At 45.8% G+C, this 18,218-nt stretch overlaps 1 protein-coding gene across 4 annotated transcripts in view; it reads left to right on the top strand.

The window, feature by feature from the left end:
* The first annotated feature begins 11,277 nt into the window (after positions 1 to 11,277).
* The window catches only part of ZNF507 (zinc finger protein 507), a 47,224-nt gene continuing 40,283 nt past the window's right edge, over positions 11,278 to 18,218 (top strand). Inside the window, exons 1-3 of one of the 4 annotated variants that reach the window (XM_042918258.1) lie at positions 11,341 to 11,426; positions 12,858 to 12,951; positions 14,326 to 14,448. Coding sequence is in view for 1 of the 4 variants with exons in the window: in XM_042918256.1 (XP_042774190.1) it covers positions 11,291 to 11,426 (136 nt within the window). In the remaining 3 variants the exon portion in view is untranslated. Of the gene's footprint in view, positions 11,427 to 12,857; positions 12,952 to 14,182; positions 14,201 to 14,325; positions 14,449 to 18,218 lie in introns of those variants that run through there. The other 3 variants (XM_042918259.1, XM_042918260.1, XM_042918256.1) reach the window with 3 other exon arrangements.

Genomic DNA, 18,218 nt, shown 5'->3' with positions numbered 1-18,218 from the left:
CCTGGGCTCAATTTAGAGACATAACTATGGCAACGACTGTGCCCAATCGGTTATTAGAGAAGATTTATTGACGGATATGCTTGAATAGCAGAACCATTAATTGCAATTACCAGACAAGACACTTTGTTCATCTCGGGGAACTGGATGCCAAAACCCCCTAACAACTTTAAAATCCCATTTGCTCCTGGGCTCTCGGCTGGCGTCACCGCACCTGCTTCAGCCTCCCGCTACTGAGAGGGAGAAGAGCAGGGGTTTAGCTTGACATGGCACTGGCTGCAGAAAATGGCAAGTGCCAGGGCATGAGCAGTAGACACCTTATGCGGTCCCCACCACGCCCTTCACGAAAGGGAGGGTGCACTCAATAAGCAGACCTGCTCCACCTGAAGGCCCCTCCTCTGGGTCCCACCCAGAGGGGGGTGAACGCCTTCCTCCTTCGCTCTGCCAATCCATGCCCTTCATTTTCTTCCAGACTCTCTGGGTTGCCTCTCGGCCTTCCTGAGCTGGATGTAGCTCGGCCTGGGCTCTTTCACCTTGTGGTCCCCCAATTCCTGGATTTTATCCTTCTCGCCTTCCGCCAGGCAGCCTCTCCTAAATACCCCATTTCTCTAAAGCAGTGACTGACTCCCACCCTCCATACCTTCTGCCCACCGCCCCCCCTCACCGCTCTGGTTCCTTCCTAGCACAGCCATGCTACCTACCGGTCTGCCTGATTACCTGTCTGCTTCCGTCTCCCTCACTCAGTTCTAAGGTCCACAGGGCCAGAGACCTGGTCTACCCTTCCCACCGCCATATTCCTGGTGCCTAGCAGAGTAGGTGTCCAAGAAGTATTCGCTGAATGAATGAATCAAGTCGGTACATTCTGCAGTTGTGGTTAGAGGGCCCTCTTCTCCTCAACTAGATCATAACATCCCCAAATGCAGGGATGCTTCCCATGGCATCTTATTCAGCACTGAGTACACCTTAGGTGCTTTAGAACTTGCACAAGTGGATGAGAGAGGTTGCAAGCCACAAATCCAATCCCTGCCTTGGAAAAGGCAAAAGCACATCTCCTACCACTTTTCAAGGAATAATCATAGCTAGCATTGAAATAGTGCTTTCTGCAGGGGCACTATTCAAACGACCCTCCAGGGTATTCATCCATAAAACCCACACGATAGGCCTGTGGGTCTGGAACGTTATTCTTTTCCTGTTAGCGACCAAGAATTAGGACACAGAGAGGTAAAGTGATAAGCCCAAGGTCACACAGCTAAGTAAGTGAGGGAGCCAGGAAAGAGACACAGAGTCCAGCCCAGAATCTGTGCTCCATGTTCTGCTATTTCTCTTGACTTTGGAATCTAGGATAAGTACAAAAAATAATTAGAAAAATACCTCGAGAGAGGTCTCTGGGCACTAACACTAGGTCTCCTTGAGTTGATTCCTATTTTTCATTCAAACTAGATTACAAATTACAAACCTCTGCTCCAAATCAAGATGTCACTTGATAATCTTTCCCTTATAGATGAAACATCAAGACTATACTTTACCTGAGGATAGTGAGGCAAATGATTCAGAAAATTCCTTCTGTGGGAGAGTGGAATACAGTTCCTGCCTAGAGCTGAGAAGGGCAACCCCATTCTGGGGCTCTGCCTGGGTTTGGATTATAAGAGCCTACAGCTAACACAGACGAACTCCTCCATCAGTGCAAAATGGGCCACACCAGGGGCCCTTTCATTCTACATCATTTCAGTGTTAATGTGCAGGAGGACCTTTGACTAATGAGACTACTCAAAGAACTGGAACTTTCTATACTCAACACTAGGGCCCAGTAATGTAACTGGAAGTATTCGTCTAAATCAAAATCTCCTCAGTAGGTCCTAGAACCCACAGAAATGTAACCCATGTTGTCTGTCATCTACACAGATGACACAATCAGACACAATGCTACAAACCGAACGTCATGTTACCCCCCAAATTCATATGCTGACACTTAGCCTCGAGATGATGGTATTAAGAGGTAGGATTTGGGGGAGGTCATGAGGTCATCAGGGTGGAGCCCTCGTGAACGAGATTAGTGCCCTTACAGAAGAGACGCCAGGGAGCTCCCTCGCCCCTTCTACCATGCGAAGACACAGCAAGAAGACAACTGTCTATGAACCAGGAAGCAGGCCCTCACCAGACACTGAACCCGCCAGCGCCTTATCTGGAACGTCCCAGACTCCAGACACGTGAGAAATAAACGTCTGATGCTTATAAGCCTCCTAGTCTATGGTTTCTGTTACAGCAGCCTGAACCGCTAAGTCACAGAGTGATTTGATCTCAGTCACCTAAGACAAACCCCACTATATTCATCACTCACTCACTCACTCATTCATCCATCCACTGTCTGTTTCCTCATCGGCATCTACCAGCACCAGGCACCTCGCTGACCCCACGCATCAGCTGACCTCACAGAATGTGCCATTCATGGAAGGGGGTTGGCGTTGATGCAATGACCACGCAGATACCCTGTAGCCATGGTAGGAGCTGTAGCCAGAGGGCACAAGTCAGCAAAGGGAGGGCAAAGGCATTTCACTTGGTCACGGAGGTCAGGGAAGGCTTGCCTGAGAAAATGGCTCTCTGCGGAGACCAAGAGAGGCCTGGGAAGAGGGAGGAGGACACCAGGCTTGGTGCAACTGGGAAACCGAAAAGCACCCCCAGGAATGGGGGGGGGGGGGAGGGGCTGAGGCTGGGGCTGCGACCAGGAATGCAGGAATGTCAGGCTGGACCACAGAGGCTGGTGGTCTTTGCTAGAAGACTTTGGACACCACCAGAAAGGGAAAGATCCAAGAACTGTTCAGAAGGTGACACTGACAGCCTGGCGACGCATTACTTCTGTTCAGTCTGCTGGCTAAGGCAGGAAACTGGGCAGACATGCTAAGGAGAGAAAAGGAAAGGACAACAGCAGGGGTGGAAACTAAAAGGATTTCCTGGCTCATCTTAAGATGATCAGAAAGTTAAATGGTGGGGCGTTTGTCCCCAGAGGGGTACCGTTAGGTCTCACTACCCTCAGGCCACTCTGTACAATCCTGCAAACCAGAAATGACCCTTACAGCTTGGTAACATTGAGGGTCAACTGGTACCCATGCAAGGAATAGGTTCTATTTGCATTACTTTCAGTCGAACATAAAAAAAAGAAAAAAAAAACTATAATTCTTGTGCTGACACCAACATTATTATGCATCAGTATAACAGGGTACTAATTTTGATCTGCACAAAAATCACAGAAATTTCATGCTGAAAGGAACTTTAAATATCATCTGAATATTTGTGAATTTTTCCAGTATGTTCATAGATGTTTTCATGTATAATTTATCTCCTATTAACATGTATGTTTGGTGTCCTCTAAATAAATTGCTTTTCATGGGCTTAAACCTATGTATATTGCCTTACATTTCCCTCTCATTCCCACCTGAACCCCAGTGGGGTGCACACACACACACACACACACACACACACACACACACAAAGACCGTACCCAGAAGGTGCTCAATCAACAGCATTAGTTTACTGACTGACTGACTGACTGGCTGACAACAGACAAAAGGCTGCCTCTGAATCTGACAGTCAAAGCCATAGTCAAGAGAATGATGTAGCCCTCATTTAAAAGAATCTGGTAAAAACATAAGGTAGAGATGAGGTGAACTGTCAAAAATTCCTTCCACTGGCTCATCAACGAAAGGAAATGGAAAAAACTGGAAGGAGCTAGAACCTGAGACCCCAGCCCCTCTCCATGCAAGGAAGGCAATTCTGTCATCCACAGAAAGAGTGGAATATGGCATATTTCTGGTGAAAAGGTCGGGGGGGGGGGGCGGGGAGGGAAATGAATATATAGATGAGTATATTAAGCAAAATGAGAGGTTTTGCAATTTTAGAAGGAAAGTAGCTTTCTTAGATGACAGCAGAAACCACTTCCAGATTTTTCTTTTCTCTGATCCATCAATGTTGCCCTAGCCCTCAACCAAGTTCACACAGTCCAGACATTTTGGATTGAATCAACATGTTAGCACCCTTATTTTTTCAAAATGCAGAGGATAGATATCTAAGATTAAACCTGTAGAAACCAACCCCTAGATGTCATTGTTGCTGCTAAAATATCAAATCTTTGAGTCTTTGAAATTTTAAATCTGAAGAGATAGCAGTGTTAATCTGAATAAGCCATTTAAATAATGCAAATTCAATTCACTTTCAATTTTTCAAAGCCAAGTCCAAAGTCTTCTGGACTTCTTAACCAAAATGTAACTAAAACTTAGGGTGTTAGCACGCATTCAGTTGCCAAGAAAATCCGCGTTTAGGAAAAATAGGCTTAAAACCCACGTAGTCATATGTGACATGACTAACTGGGCTCACATCAACTTCCACAACTGATGAGCTGATTTTAGAGTAGCTGGATGATTCTGGCCTCATCTTTTCCGTGTGTCCCCTGACTTCTGTGCTTGCCTCTGTCATTGGTATTGGAGCCAAGAGCTGTCTGTGCCTCCCATCGAGGGCACACTGAATGAACAGAGATGCTCGCGGGCCCTCCCCTTCGCACCCTGTTTCCAATTAGCCTCACAAGCTACATGTTCTTAGCTCAGTGTCCCTGTCCCCCTCTCTCCCTTCCATTTTGTACCATTCCAATCTGAACCTTTGCGATAATAATATTTCTCGCTGGGCGCGTGGATGGCTCAGTCGGTTGAGCATCCAACGTCGGCTCAGGTGATGATCTCACAGTTCATGAGTTCGAGCCCCACATCAGGCTCTGTGCTGACAGCTCAGAGCCTGCAGCCTGCTTCAGATTCTGTGTGTGTTCTGATTGTGTGTGTATGTGTGTGTGTGTCTCAAAAGTAAATAAACATAAATAAATAAAAATAAACTTAAAAAATAATAAATAAGCAAATAAATAAACAATATGTATCGTCTGTTAATCATTTACTATGGGTCAAGTGTATCAGTGCTTCATATACATCATGCGCCTTAAACTTTTCAACAGCCCTAGGAGATCGGTGTCTTTACCCCCATTTTACAGATGAAGTCACAGAGGCACAGAGAGGCTAAGTAACTTGCCTTAACACACACAGCTAGTGAACACTAACGGGTTTTGAAGCTTGGGGTGAAACCCAGGCTACAGCCTGGATTCCTAGGGCTTCTCTGAGGCCAGCTCTCAGGTCCTTAACTGGATGCCATCTTTCTTCTATCTCCTAGCCTTCAGTTCTCAATCTGATGTTGCATCTTCCCAAAAGACTGCTTTCAAGCTCCTTAAATAAAGTCCACGCCTAGAAGTGTGTCTGCTGAGTGAAATCGGTTTTTCATCCCATCAATGAATACTTATTCAGTGTACCTATATTCCCAGCCCTATTCTAGGCCGGGGGGAATATCAGTGAACAAGACTAACAAGATCCCTGGGCTCTTGGAACTCATTCTCCACCAACCTAGACAGATGGTAAGGCAGGGATTACATATGTAATTAATGACCAGAGAGCTAAGTCCACAAAGATGTGCGAAATAAGACAAGCAGAGCCCATAACACAGGGCCCTGCACCAGGAGGGCCCTCCATAGATGCCTGATGCCTGTCTCTGCCTGGGCAAGCCCTAGTCCCGCTCACACCACAGTCCCAGTCCCACCCCCACCACAGTCCCAGTCCCAGCCCCACCCCCAGTCCCACCCCCACCCCACCCCAGCCCCACCCTCACCCCTACCCCAGCCCCACCTCCACCCTAGCCCCAGCCCCACCCCTACTCCAGCCCCAGTCCCAGTCCCACCCCCACTCCAGTCCCTCCCTAGCCCCACCCCCACCCCAGCCCCAGCCCAGTCCCACCCCTACTCCAGCCCCAGTCCCAGCCCCACCCCCACCCCAGTCCCACCCTAGCCCCACCCCCACCCCAGCCCCAGCCCAGTCCCACCCCAGCCCCAGCCCCAGCCCCAGCCCTGGCCCCAGCCTGCCTTTCTGGCCAAAGCTCTCCCTGCCCCTCAATGGCCAGGCCTCCATGCCAGGCAGGGTTGTCTCCATGACCCAGACAGATGCCTAGTGCCCACTCTCACTCCACACGTCCATCCATGTCGGTCCATCTCCTTCCACATACCAAGCTGATCCATTCATAGACTTAGCTCAAGCTTCCACAACCCCCCCCCCCCACCCCATTCAGGCAGTCGTTGGGATCTCCTTCCTTGTGTGGCCCAGACCTGTGAGCTGAGGGAGAGGTGCCTGTGAGAGAGGGATGGAGCTGGCACGTGCACTGAAGCCCCACTCGTGCCTGATTCTGGATGTGTCGCTTCGAACTCACAACAGATTTCCACCGGGCCCTCCCAACCTTATGACTTGCTGGAGGGTCGTGGCCAGAAAGGGCACGAGAACTGCAGCGTAGACCATCCCCGGGTGCCACGTGCATCTTCGGTTTCCCGCTCATGTTGCTTCATCGATGAAAGAAACATCCCAGGAGATCAAAAACTAAACAATGTTTTTTATGCTTGGTTTTCCCCAGCACGCGAGGAGCTCAGAGCTGGAAGGGCCTAGAAGGTAGACTACTCGCTATCTATGGGCGTCCATGTACCGATGACTTAAGGAAGCAAGACGCGGAGCTCCCAGCCAGCTAATGATGATGCCAGTGGCCTCCCCCAGTCTATCACCTCAAGAGGAGCTGTCAAAGTAACAAACGACACATTTTTAGGTCACAGGATTACCCCTTAGCCAGGCCCTCTCGGTTTGATTAGCAGTTGCTTTTCCTCTTAGTGTCTTTCTTCATCTTCTTCCCCTTCTTTTCATTTTCTTCCTCTGCCCCTCTCATCAATAAAGGTCACCGCGTCAAGGAAACCGCTTCTCTGGGAAGAATTTAACAGTATCCCATTATAATCACATCGTCTTGTTCCGAAGCAGGTGGTATTACCTGTCAACAGGGTTTTGGACTTAGCAAATAACTGCCACCCACCTCAGCTGAGGCTCCCGGGCAGACAAAGTGACCGAAGGAGACAGCCCTCTGGAGGCCTCAAAATCTCATTTTCATTCCCCTTGTGGAAAAGAGACTGACTTTATTGACAAAGACGACTGAAAATTGCTTGAGCGTTCCAATACCCAGTCTGCGCTGAGGCAGAAGAGACAGTGTGGCGGAGGCGAGCTCCATGGAGCCCCGCCGGGCCGCCTCACCAGCCTGTGCATATGCGGACCAGACTGGAAGGAGCCTCCCGAAGTCCTCAAACGCAGCCCATCTCCACCTCCGCTCCCAGCCGGCTGGGGCCTTTCCTGGATCCCAACCATAAATCAACACGAATTCAGGCAACCTCTGCCAGAAACCAAACTCACAGACCGATTCAGGGGCCTGGAGGTGGGACCTGGGCTAGCTCGACATTCCCACTGGAGTGCTCTGTGGCTTGACTGCACATCCCAGGTGAGCCGCTAGATGTCACCACCGTTGATTCTTGTCCTTCTTCCCAGGTCCTGCATATAAGGCAGTCCCAGGGGCTAAGGGAAGTCTATACAGAATTCCACCACCACCACTGGGACCTCAGGGCTGCCTTAGATGCCGGGGCAGTCTGAAGCTCCTTCAGCGGGCCTCTCCGAAACCAGTTTGCGGCTCAGACCCCAAACAGCCGAGCCGAAAGCGAGGTGTGGACAACGTTAGCCAGAGCCACTCCTCACTCTCATGACAGATGCCCCCCCGCTCTACCTCCAATCCTTCCTAGCCACCATCGGTCACTGGGTACCCATCTGGCTTATTCAGGTCCTCAGGAAGAAATAAATTAATATGTGTGCCTCGTAGCACCAGAGATTTTAGATGTCAATGTGCTGCGGAAATAATGGAGGTCTGTTGGCTTTTAGCAGAGAATGAATGACAGATAGATAATTTATGATGATTCTTGAGATCTGAACTATAATTATGAAGTATTTCTAGGTGTATATTCGGGATGCAAAGTGTAAGGAACCTAGAGCTAATGTTAATTTATTACTGACAGCTGTATATATAATAATCTATCATGTCTTTTAATCTTACATTCCTTCTGACTTACATCAAGCAATCCTTTCATTCATTAATAAAATCAAGCCTTGCCATTATTCTTAATGATGAAGTCCCATTTTGAATCCAGAGGACTCCTATAATTAAACTCCATACTTCCATATACCAGACATCTGAAGCTCAAAAAAAAAAAAAAAAAAAAAAAGATAAATTGAACTTGTTTTACGGGCAGGATGAACACATCAGAAACATGGAGCCCACCTGCCCACGGTCCCAGTGGAGCTAAACAGAAAGTCAGGGGAAATGTTTGTGTTTATCTCAGTTCACGCCACCACTCTGATTTTTCCTCCTCTCAGCGCCCCCCCACCCCACAATCTTTCCTTTTTTGAGGCAGTATATTCCAAGAATTTTTTTTAAGGTCATGATAAAAATTACAACTAGAAGAAATACAGGCTAACACGTCTCCTCCAATTTTCTATGCTGTGCCAAAGACTTACATGATTAATCCTGTCAAAAGGAATCTAATCTAATCTTATTACACCAAAGACAAGGTGTCCTTTGTAAGTATCCTGGCTTGGGAACAAGTTGGTCTTCTCAAGATTCTTTTTTTTTTTTTAAGTTTATTTGTTTATTGTTGACAGAGACAGAGACAATGCGAGCAGGGGAGGAACGGAAAGAGAAGGGGAGAGAGAGAATCCCAAGCAGGCTCCGCACTGTCAGCACAGAGCCCAACGCGGGGCTCAAACTCACAAAACCGTGAGATCCTGACCTGAGCTGAAACCAAGAGTCAGATGCTTAACCGACTGAGCCACCCAGATGCCCCTGTCTCCTCAAGTTTCAACGGGTTCCGTGTCTCATTCAGTTTACAACCAGTCATCACCTCGGCAACTCACTACTGCGCTGCCCTTAGCTCTCCCAAAGTTTAAATGGTGCTCCAGTGTAAGTTGTCAAGCAGACTCCCTGGTCACTTCCCAAGGCTACTTGTTAGAAGCAAAACCTTTAACCTCATCCATTAATTAACAATCGCAAATAATGAGATATGTAGAGATAAGACCCAGTTATCCGGGTCATCTCTCATCTGGAGACAGAATCCGATTCCAGTGAGTAGGCGCTGGAGAACTGAGTGAGCAAATTTCCTATCTGCAACACCAAATCTTACTAGGACTGGTTAATTAAATCATGATAAATAACATTCCGTGGCAAGTGGAAGGTGCTCCAAAGAGTTGGGTGGGATGACCACAAGTTCAATGGAACCACCTCTGAATGTCTTTGCAGTCCTCTGACTTAAAAACGTCCCCTGTAATTTTCTGGAGAGCTCTCGTACAGGAAAGAAAACTACTGAGGTTTTGCTCCACTGGCTTTTTGAAGTTGCCCACGTTTGCCTATTGGATTCTGCGTCCCATACCTTCTCTGTCTTCAGGAATGAAGGTTCTAATTCTTTCATCAGCATCGCCGTCTGACTGTAATGGTGTCTTTCTATCGGTTCTGCCTCTTCCTGCTACTTCGGTGTAGGGAGGAAGAATGCCAGTCAGCAATGTGGCTACATTATGCTGCGGTAACAAACAGCTCCAAACCTCAGTGACCTCCTCACCCTACATATCCATTGCGGGGCGGCTGGGGGCTCAGCTTGTCATCGCTACTCTAGAATGTACGCTGATAGGGTGGCCACCATTGTGAACATTGCCAGTCATCAAGGCAGCAGGAAAATGGTGCCCTGGATGCGAGTGCACTGGCAACTAAATGCTCCAGGATGGGGGTGACACATCCACACACACAATTCATTAGACGGCACCAGTCACTGGCCACACCTCTGAGCCAGGAAGTTCTATTGAACCTTGCCCTGCACGAGGGACATCGGGAAACAGCTGGTGTATACTGGAAAAAAATACCACAGAAACTTCAGACAAACCAATTTATCTTCTTCCCCTTCTTTAGAAGTTCCTTATTTTCCCTAGATTACAATTCCTCTGCTTTGTGTTTAAACTCTTCCCCGATCAAATAATTCCCTGACTTGTGTCCACTTTCAGATTCATGGACATTACAGTTATTGCTGAAGAAAACGTCTTCTTCAGATGGTTATAAACTAAGATTATATGTATAGCTCAAGGAAAGGAAAGAAATTTGCACATTAATTGCTTGTTCTTGCTTTCCCCTTTTCATGTAGTTCTGGTTTTCCTTGTTTTTTTTTTTTTTCCTTTCACCCTTCCATGGTAGTCTCCTATTCAATCTCTTTTATTGAAAACAAAAATTGCTCAACACTTTATTTTTTCTTCTCCTTAGCTCTTTGGCCCAATCAGCAAAGGAGTCTGTAGAATAGCAGAATGCTAACTTTGCTGGTTTCCCAACCCCCCAATTCAGGTGAATTTGAATCCTGAGACACAGTAAGGAGAATTACTGACCTGTCTCAACAGTGACTAAGTTTTGCTAGATATTTCTCCCACTTGATAAGTGAAAGCCCAGCCTGCTGCAAAAGCCTCTAAATGTACCTGGAAGTCCCCAAGGGCTATATCAATGAACAATGAAGGGCTATCTCCATTGGGCTTGCTCCCTTCCTACTGCTCCTGGCCCACCTAGTGAGTCCAGACCCAAACTCCCTGCTGTGTAGTTCTTAATGTTCCAAACAGTCCAGTGTTCTCTGTGAAGCTGGACGAAATGCTTCCCTCCCTTTGTATTTTACTCTGTTCACAGTGGAACTCAAACAAGGCTGCTTATAACCCTGGTGTGTATGCCACCCATAAACACAAGAGCCAAATGACCAACACGATGTGCCCTCAGAAAGACTGAGCTTGTGTCAGGCCACAACCCCTAGGATGCGTTCTTTCCCTGAAAATCTTCTCGCTTTCAAGTAAACAGATGACCCAAGGCTAGCCCTGCCCCTCACCAGTCACACCTGAAGTCCAGTCACAAACCTAGCTGGGACCTCTACATTTTAGCCAAGAACACCACAAAAAACATGCCCAACAAGCACAGTAACATATTCCTGAGCATAAGGCTGAAAGAATGCCAGTGGTCTAGGTGAAAAGCCAGTTAGGGAGGGGATGGGGTGAAGAAGCTAGCCCACAGAAGATTTGGGCGACGTGGGGAGAGACACTGACTTCTAGGCCCAGGTGACCATTGAGAGGGCAACGCAGAGGCCTTGGGAGGTCGTCTACCCAGACCCGTACCCGCCCAAGACTGGGATAGCCCGGGCCGCTGGGGTACCTTCGCGCCCGCCCAGCCCGAGAGCCCCGGGATGCCCATGGGCGGGGCCTGAGCATCGCCCCGCCCCGCCGCCCGCCACTCGGGTCACCTGACCTGCCCGCGGCTCACGTGATCCGTTCCCAGCGCCGCCATTTTGGAGCTCCGGATGAGGAGGGGAAAAGCGGGGGAAAAGAGGGAAAAGAGCCGGGAGAGAGGTGGGAGAGGACGAGGGCGAGGGCACGGCCGGGCTCCTAGCCGGCCAAAGGAGGCTCGCGGAAGCAGCAGCCGCCGCCCGACCGCAGGTACAGCGCCCCGGGGCCGCCCCTCCGCCCGCAGGTAGCGCCGCCGCCGGCCATGTGCGTCCTCCCCTCAGGCCTCTACCGGCGCCTGCTTCCTCTTCAGCGGGCCGACACCGCCCGGGGCTCGCCACTTGCCCCAAGTTCCGCGTCCCTTTCCAGTGCTCTGCGCAGCCCACGCAGCCCACGGCGAGGCCTGCGGAGACCCCTGGCTTGCCCTGCCGCGGGGGGTGGGGGGAACCTGCCGCTCTCCGCATACTGTCACCAGCCTGGTCTGCAAGCGGGCCTGCCGAGGCGTTGCTTCCTTCTCCTCTGCGGTTGTGAAACCGCTTAGGCCAGCCGCGGTGAAGCTCACGACGGTGTCCTCACCGCATCTGTTGGTTACTTTTCTCAACCCCCGATCGCCCCAGCCCTTTAACCAATTCTTGATGTAGGAAAAGCTAGTACAGAAAATCCTAGCCTTCTGACCCTATTACGAACCTTTTCGATGAACTGGTCTCTCGATCACTGAGATCAGTGGGAAAATCTCCCACTCTTCAGACCTACGGGCATCCGGAGGGAATGGTTTGTGTGGAAGGCTTGGATGATTAATTAGGCGGAGGCCGTCATCCCAACCCGTAGGCGATCTTTTTAGTTACTGTGGTGGGCTGTAATTTACTATCAGTCTGCATCTCTTTTATCAGGCAATTACTGGATTTATCACCTGCTTGAGCTTGTACTTTCTTCAGTACTCCGCTTTGACTCAGTGTTTGGATTGCGTTATTGATTAAAAGAGAGAGAGCCTGGCCCTTCATTCCTTTACCTTACCAACTCGTTTGAAATTAACTCGAAGGGAGGACCGAAGACGTGCTTTCTGCCCTGGCAACGAACTGTTTACTTAACCGTAATCGATAAGATAGCTGCGTTCTAGGTGAAAGGAATAGGCTTTATTTGATCTTTTAGATTCATCCTAGCTAGTATAGGAAACTGCAAAGAAATGTAAGACCAGAGCAGGAAACTGCGTTGGAAGATATATAGGTCAAGCTACTGTGTCCTATCTTTTCATGCCCACTGTGCTTGCAAAATCATCCTTTAGATGGCATTTTGGGTTAAGATTAAAATGGCGATATGCAATTTATTGTTCCTTATTCATTAGAAAGTGTTATCAGTAAACAGTAATATTTTTAGTCAATTAAATTCTGAGCTAAAACAAAACACAATTATTGAGAGAAGTTTCCAGAGCAATTTTTTTTTTTCTAACTTGTACAAAGTGGTAACGTCTGCTTGCTAGATAAATTATGTAAAATTGCAACACATGATTGGGTTGCATGAACATTCCTCTGAATGTCTTTTTGACATAGAATATTGGGGAATTTTTCACTGCCAAAAGAAATCATTACTTTGTTTCACCAAGAAAGAGAAATGTTTGATACTATGTACTTTCATTCTTGGCCACAGCTGAATTCTGAAGATTGGTCCAAGGGACTGTGTTAATTTCAGGAATTGATTTGAAAGACATTGGCTCTGCCTCTTAACAGCCATGTAACCTTGGGTAAGTCACTGAAACCACACTGAGTGTTTCCTTATTTGTAAAATTGTGTAACACCCACCTGGCCTGTTCCAGAGTTATGAAGATCAAACAGGCTAATACGTTCGATATAGCCGGGCTGTAAGGGGCCAATTCTTTTCAGTATTGATTTTATGTATTTGTCCTCATTGAGATATAAGAAAGAAATTGGTGTATTAAGAAAGGGGATTTAGAATCAGATAGTCCTGGATTCCAGTTCTTAAACCAGTTATTGCTTTACATCTGTGATCCTCAGGTTCCTTACCTGCAAAAAAGAGGCTAGTATTACCAGAAATTCATGAATAATACACAAAGTCTACATAGGCACTGCCCTCTGGATGGTGAGCACTCCAAGGACAAGGATTCCTTCTTACTTACTTGTGTAGTCTCCAGCACTGTGCTTGGCACATTATAGGTGCTCAATAAATGTTAAATCTTAATATTGGTTAATGTTAGTTAGACCTTATGTCTTCGTGGTCTGCCAAATTAGCTGCCAAATTAGAATATTCTCCCAGGCTAGATGCCAGCTAAGAAATTTTAGATTATAAAATTCATGTTCTTGCGATATTTACACTATATTTTTCTTAGTGGCAGTTAATCACATTAAGCTAAGGAGATTTTAATTCAAATGAATCATAGCTGACATTAATAAGATAAATCTATAAATAATGTGTAAGCAATCTCAAGGTGATTTTTTGTAGGCAGTTTACAGTTCAGGGACATAACAGTTCATATCTTTGCCTAGTTGGGAAAGAACAAATTTTTAGTCTGAAAGAAAAGGTTTTTTATAACACTGAACTGCCTTTGCACATGCACAGAAAATTACAGCCTTTCTCCAGCCCTACTCAGGCTCACATGAATTGTTCAACTTGATTTTACTTATGATAACCATACTCTATAACTGAAAGGAACTAATTAGATATACAAAGAAACCTAGTAGTAATTATCAGGAAATAAAGACAACTGAAATAATTTGGTTCTTTTCTTGGGAAAGACATTAATTATAAGCTTTTGCCTTTGGAATACAGGTCTCCCCCACTTTTTACAGTTTGCCTTCTGCCACTTTGTGCTTTTTTGGGGCGGTGGGGGAGAGAGAGCACGAGAGGGGAAGTGGGGAAGAGAGAGAGAATCCATGCTGAACATGGAGCCTGACACAGGACCCAATCTCACAACCCTGGGATCATGACCTGAACCAAAATCAAGAGTCAGACGCTCAACCAACTGAGCCACCCAGGTAGCCCCTGCCACTTTGCTTTTATGAAAGACATACATTAGAACCTGATTTCTCTAACTGAAAGAAATCTAAAGATTTCAGTCTTACACCAAAGGCAAAAATAGTTTCCAATGTTTGTTTTGCAGCGAGCCATTAATAGAGGCAGCACGTAACCCAAGCAGCAAGCGTGGCCCCACCAAGCTCCTTTCCTGCCCAGGAACTGTACTCGGAATCTCTGCACCAAGGCGCCAGAGCTTTGAACTGTGTCTGTGAGCATCTGTGCTTTATCTCATTTTATCGTGTGCGCTCATTAGCAAGATGTGTTCTAAAATATCAGAAAAGCCTAAGAGAGGTCATTTTGGGGTTTTTTTTTTATATAAATGGTAATTGCTTTTTCACTTTACATCATTTCAGCTTCTGAAAGATTCCATAGGAAGGATCTACTTTCAGGTGGCCAGAGAAACCTGTCCTGTTGTCTAGGAAAGATTTAAGACTCAGTGGGAAAGATGCTAGAACTTTTCTGGTTTGGGATACAACTTATATTTATTTATTTGTAATAGTTTGATATATTTTGTGTAATGTGGTTATGTCTAAAGATTCCAAATAAGAAGCTTCCTACTTTGGTAATGCCTCTAGGCTTTACTCTTTCTGTAAACCTTCTTGTTCAGCCATGTTGATCTTTTCACTAACTGCTAGATGGAAGGTTTATTCTCACTTTTGGAAACGTGATAATGTTGTGGCTCTTTTCCTTGTCAGTCTTACCCTTGTGTTGACAGAATTCCAAAAGAGAAAACGATGCATTCTAATTAAGATAATTCAAGGAGGACGTATTTACAAAAATACTCGTAATAAAGGCGTTGGACTTGTATAGACACATCACAAGGATAATGCAGTTATCTGGAGGTAGCAGCATCAGAAGGAAGAGAGGTATCAGAACCAGGAGAGTTTTGTAGAGCCCCCTGCCTGAAGAGAATGGTCTTCCATTGAGAAACATGGCCAGTCCAAGCTGACCTAGAGGGAGGGAATTAGGGGAATGAATATCCTGATTTCACTATGCTGCCTCCTTCTGATCTCCTCTCATGGCTCCCCATTGGCATAACGCAATCAGAAACCAGAGGGCATAGGAGCCTACTAATGTAATATACCTCCTGGGGCAGAGAGCAGAGTGGAGGAAAGTAGGCAGTGAGCCCAGAGGGACAAATGGTTGACATCTGGCGCGGCCGTCTTTTAGAATACAGTATACGTCTTACCTCTTCAAAAACCTTTTGCTTACTTTCCTAGACCAAAACTAGCTTTTCGGTTTGTTAGGATTTGGTCATTGACTGTTGCCTTCTGACTGTTTTACTTTGTGTACTGTTGTTACAGTATATAAAAGCTGTTACTTCTTTTTAACTTCTAAACATGTTTGTCCTATCCATTCAACTCTGTTTTAAACCATTAGTACTGTGATTTTAAATTTTTTTCCATACTGTTTTTTTTAAAAAATGTTTATCTATTTTTGAGAGAGAGACAGAGCACAAGCAGGGGAAGGGCAGAGAGAGAGCGAGACACAGAATCCGAAGCAGACTCCAGGCTCTGAGCTGTCAGCACAGAGCCCGACTCAGGACTTGAACTCATGAGCTGTGAGATCACATCCTGAACCAAAGTCAGACAGTTAACCGGCTGAGCCGCCCAGGCACCCTGACACATAACCATTTTTTCTGTAACTTTTTAGTATGAAAAGTTGTAAATATTTACACAAGTAGAAAGAATAGTGTAAGGAACTCCTAGATACTTATTACTAAACTTTAATTACAAAATTTGCTATTCTTGCTTTATTCCTACCCTCTCCACCCACCCTGACCATGTACTTGTATTGATCACGTGAAGGCCCTCGATAGTATGCCAATGATCATAATCTGTGTTGTCATTATTGAGCCACTGGGATTGTGTTTGTACCCTTATTTTCATCTCTCTGTCTTTTTTTTTTTCCAAATAAATTTTACTTCACTTGACATAGGATCCCATATATATGCACATTGGTGGCCTAAGAGAAATTTTTGTGAAAATTTAAAGAGTTGGCCTTAAGGTCACAGGCCTTCCTCCCTGTGTATACTTTATTATGAACTGTTCATCTAACCCTTTCTAAGAGAGACTTTTGTTTTAATGAGATTTAACTCATATATCGATTCTGCCATGTGGACCCAAACTGGTTTTTCAGGTGTTTCTTGATGTATTTTATGTTGTCATATCTGTTTTATAGCTGCCATTTCTGTACTTATCCCCAAATGTATGCAGCCTCTAAAATGAGATACTTACATAAATGTTCAGGGAAAATTGGAGCATCTGCTGCAAATTTCCATTAGCTCTTAATGCCTGAGCAGACACAGCTTTTCAAATCTGAATGTTTTGTCAGTTTCTTTTGTATTAGTTTTTTTTCTTGAGATAACTTGAACTCCTCCTCCTCTTCATTCCACACTCTTTTTAAGGTGCGCACTGAAATATCCACAGGGAGCAGTTGCACTGCTCTCTTTCCTATTCTGTCATTAGGTAAAAGAGGGACCACGTGAGTCACCTTTGTAACCCTGTGGGTACACAAAGTCTGTTGAGCAAATATTCACTCATTAACCTGCGGACTGTCAATCAGCCTATATGGATGTCATATTTCATGGAGGAGGAGACCTTAGATCTACAGTAGACCACCAAATCTTGGGCAAGAAATTGAATGTTCAAGGATTTCTGTTATTAACAATGATTTAACTAATTCCCATTTAACAATTGAACTGAAAGAAATAAAGCCTTAAGTGAATGGTCCTAAAGTGAAATCATTAGTCACAGAAACAGCCACAGCTCCCCTTGGCCGAAAAATTGTGGAATTCTCAGGCAATAAGGTGACTTAAGACGTCACAAAGGATTTTCCTAAAGAAACAAGTTGTTCCCACACTGGTCCCTCTTTAGTGATTTAAGATTGAGTGTAGAGATTTAAAAATACTGTTTTTTCTGCTTGAGAAAGATGGAGAGGAACTACATAGTCTTTTGAGAGGTAATGACCTCAGGTTGTTTAGAGAAGAGAGTGGCTAAAGGGCCGCAGTCACCCAGATTTCTAGGTCTGTGGGAGCTGGGGTAGTGGTCATCGTTGTAATGGCTGTTGGGTGCATTCCCTGCCACGAGCGCAGTTGGACATGGAAAAGAAACGAAAGCTGATCCCATTGGACAGAGTATCAAGAAGGAGGGAAGAAGCAGTACTAAAGCCGAGAGTAAAATGTTTGCATTTTTGCCTGATGTGGCCCTAGATATAGAAAGTTTGTGTGCCAGAAAGAGCAGAAAATAAGAGGAAAAGCTCTAACTGCTGCCAAGAGTAGATGCGGGAGGGCTGGCACTGCAGCTGGTCAGAGTGCTGGTAGGTCCAGCAGGAGTTCGGTGTGATCTTGGCAGGGGCTCAAGGGCCCTTCCATGTTGATTCAGCCACCTGGGGGGAGGGAAGCCATGATTCACCTCCTAAAATAAGAATTCAGAGCCTGTGATTGAGGTTTAAGAATAGTATGGTCTTTGGTCTATAGCTGGTGCCACTAAAAATTTTGCTGGCATTTATTGAATGTTGTGAGTAAGACTCCAGAATGCACCTAAAATGTGGAAAAACAAAACTTGTTGCTGGAAAAAAGCCTAAACTGAAAAATGTGATCCAAGTCAACAAATTAATCTCACTTTGAGCCAAAGGAAATGTTTGAAATGAAAGTACTGCCAGGAAATAGAGGATTCAAGATTTAGGGAGAAAGATATTGTGAGTATTTTTTGTTTTGTGACTTCCTTGGCTGTAATGCATTGCTGGAACTTACAGAGAACCCCTTTTAAGGACTCTGAATATTTAGACCTGAAACACAACTAGAATGTCAGGTCTTTTTCCTTCTCTGATGCCCCTTTCCCTTTCAGGAAAATGAAATTACATATATTCGTGCATGAGTAATAGTTGACCACTAATATGACCTCTAGGAAAAAACCACAGCGTTGTTTGTGGTTTATCTTCAGGGAAATCAATCGAAGGAAGTAAAAGAAGGAACTG

Source organism: Panthera leo, chromosome E2, assembly GCF_018350215.1.
Source record: "Panthera leo isolate Ple1 chromosome E2, P.leo_Ple1_pat1.1, whole genome shotgun sequence".
Lineage (NCBI taxonomy): Eukaryota > Metazoa > Chordata > Mammalia > Carnivora > Felidae > Panthera > Panthera leo.
Note: the sequence above shows the minus strand (reverse complement) of the source record. Positions and strands in the feature narration are given on the sequence as shown.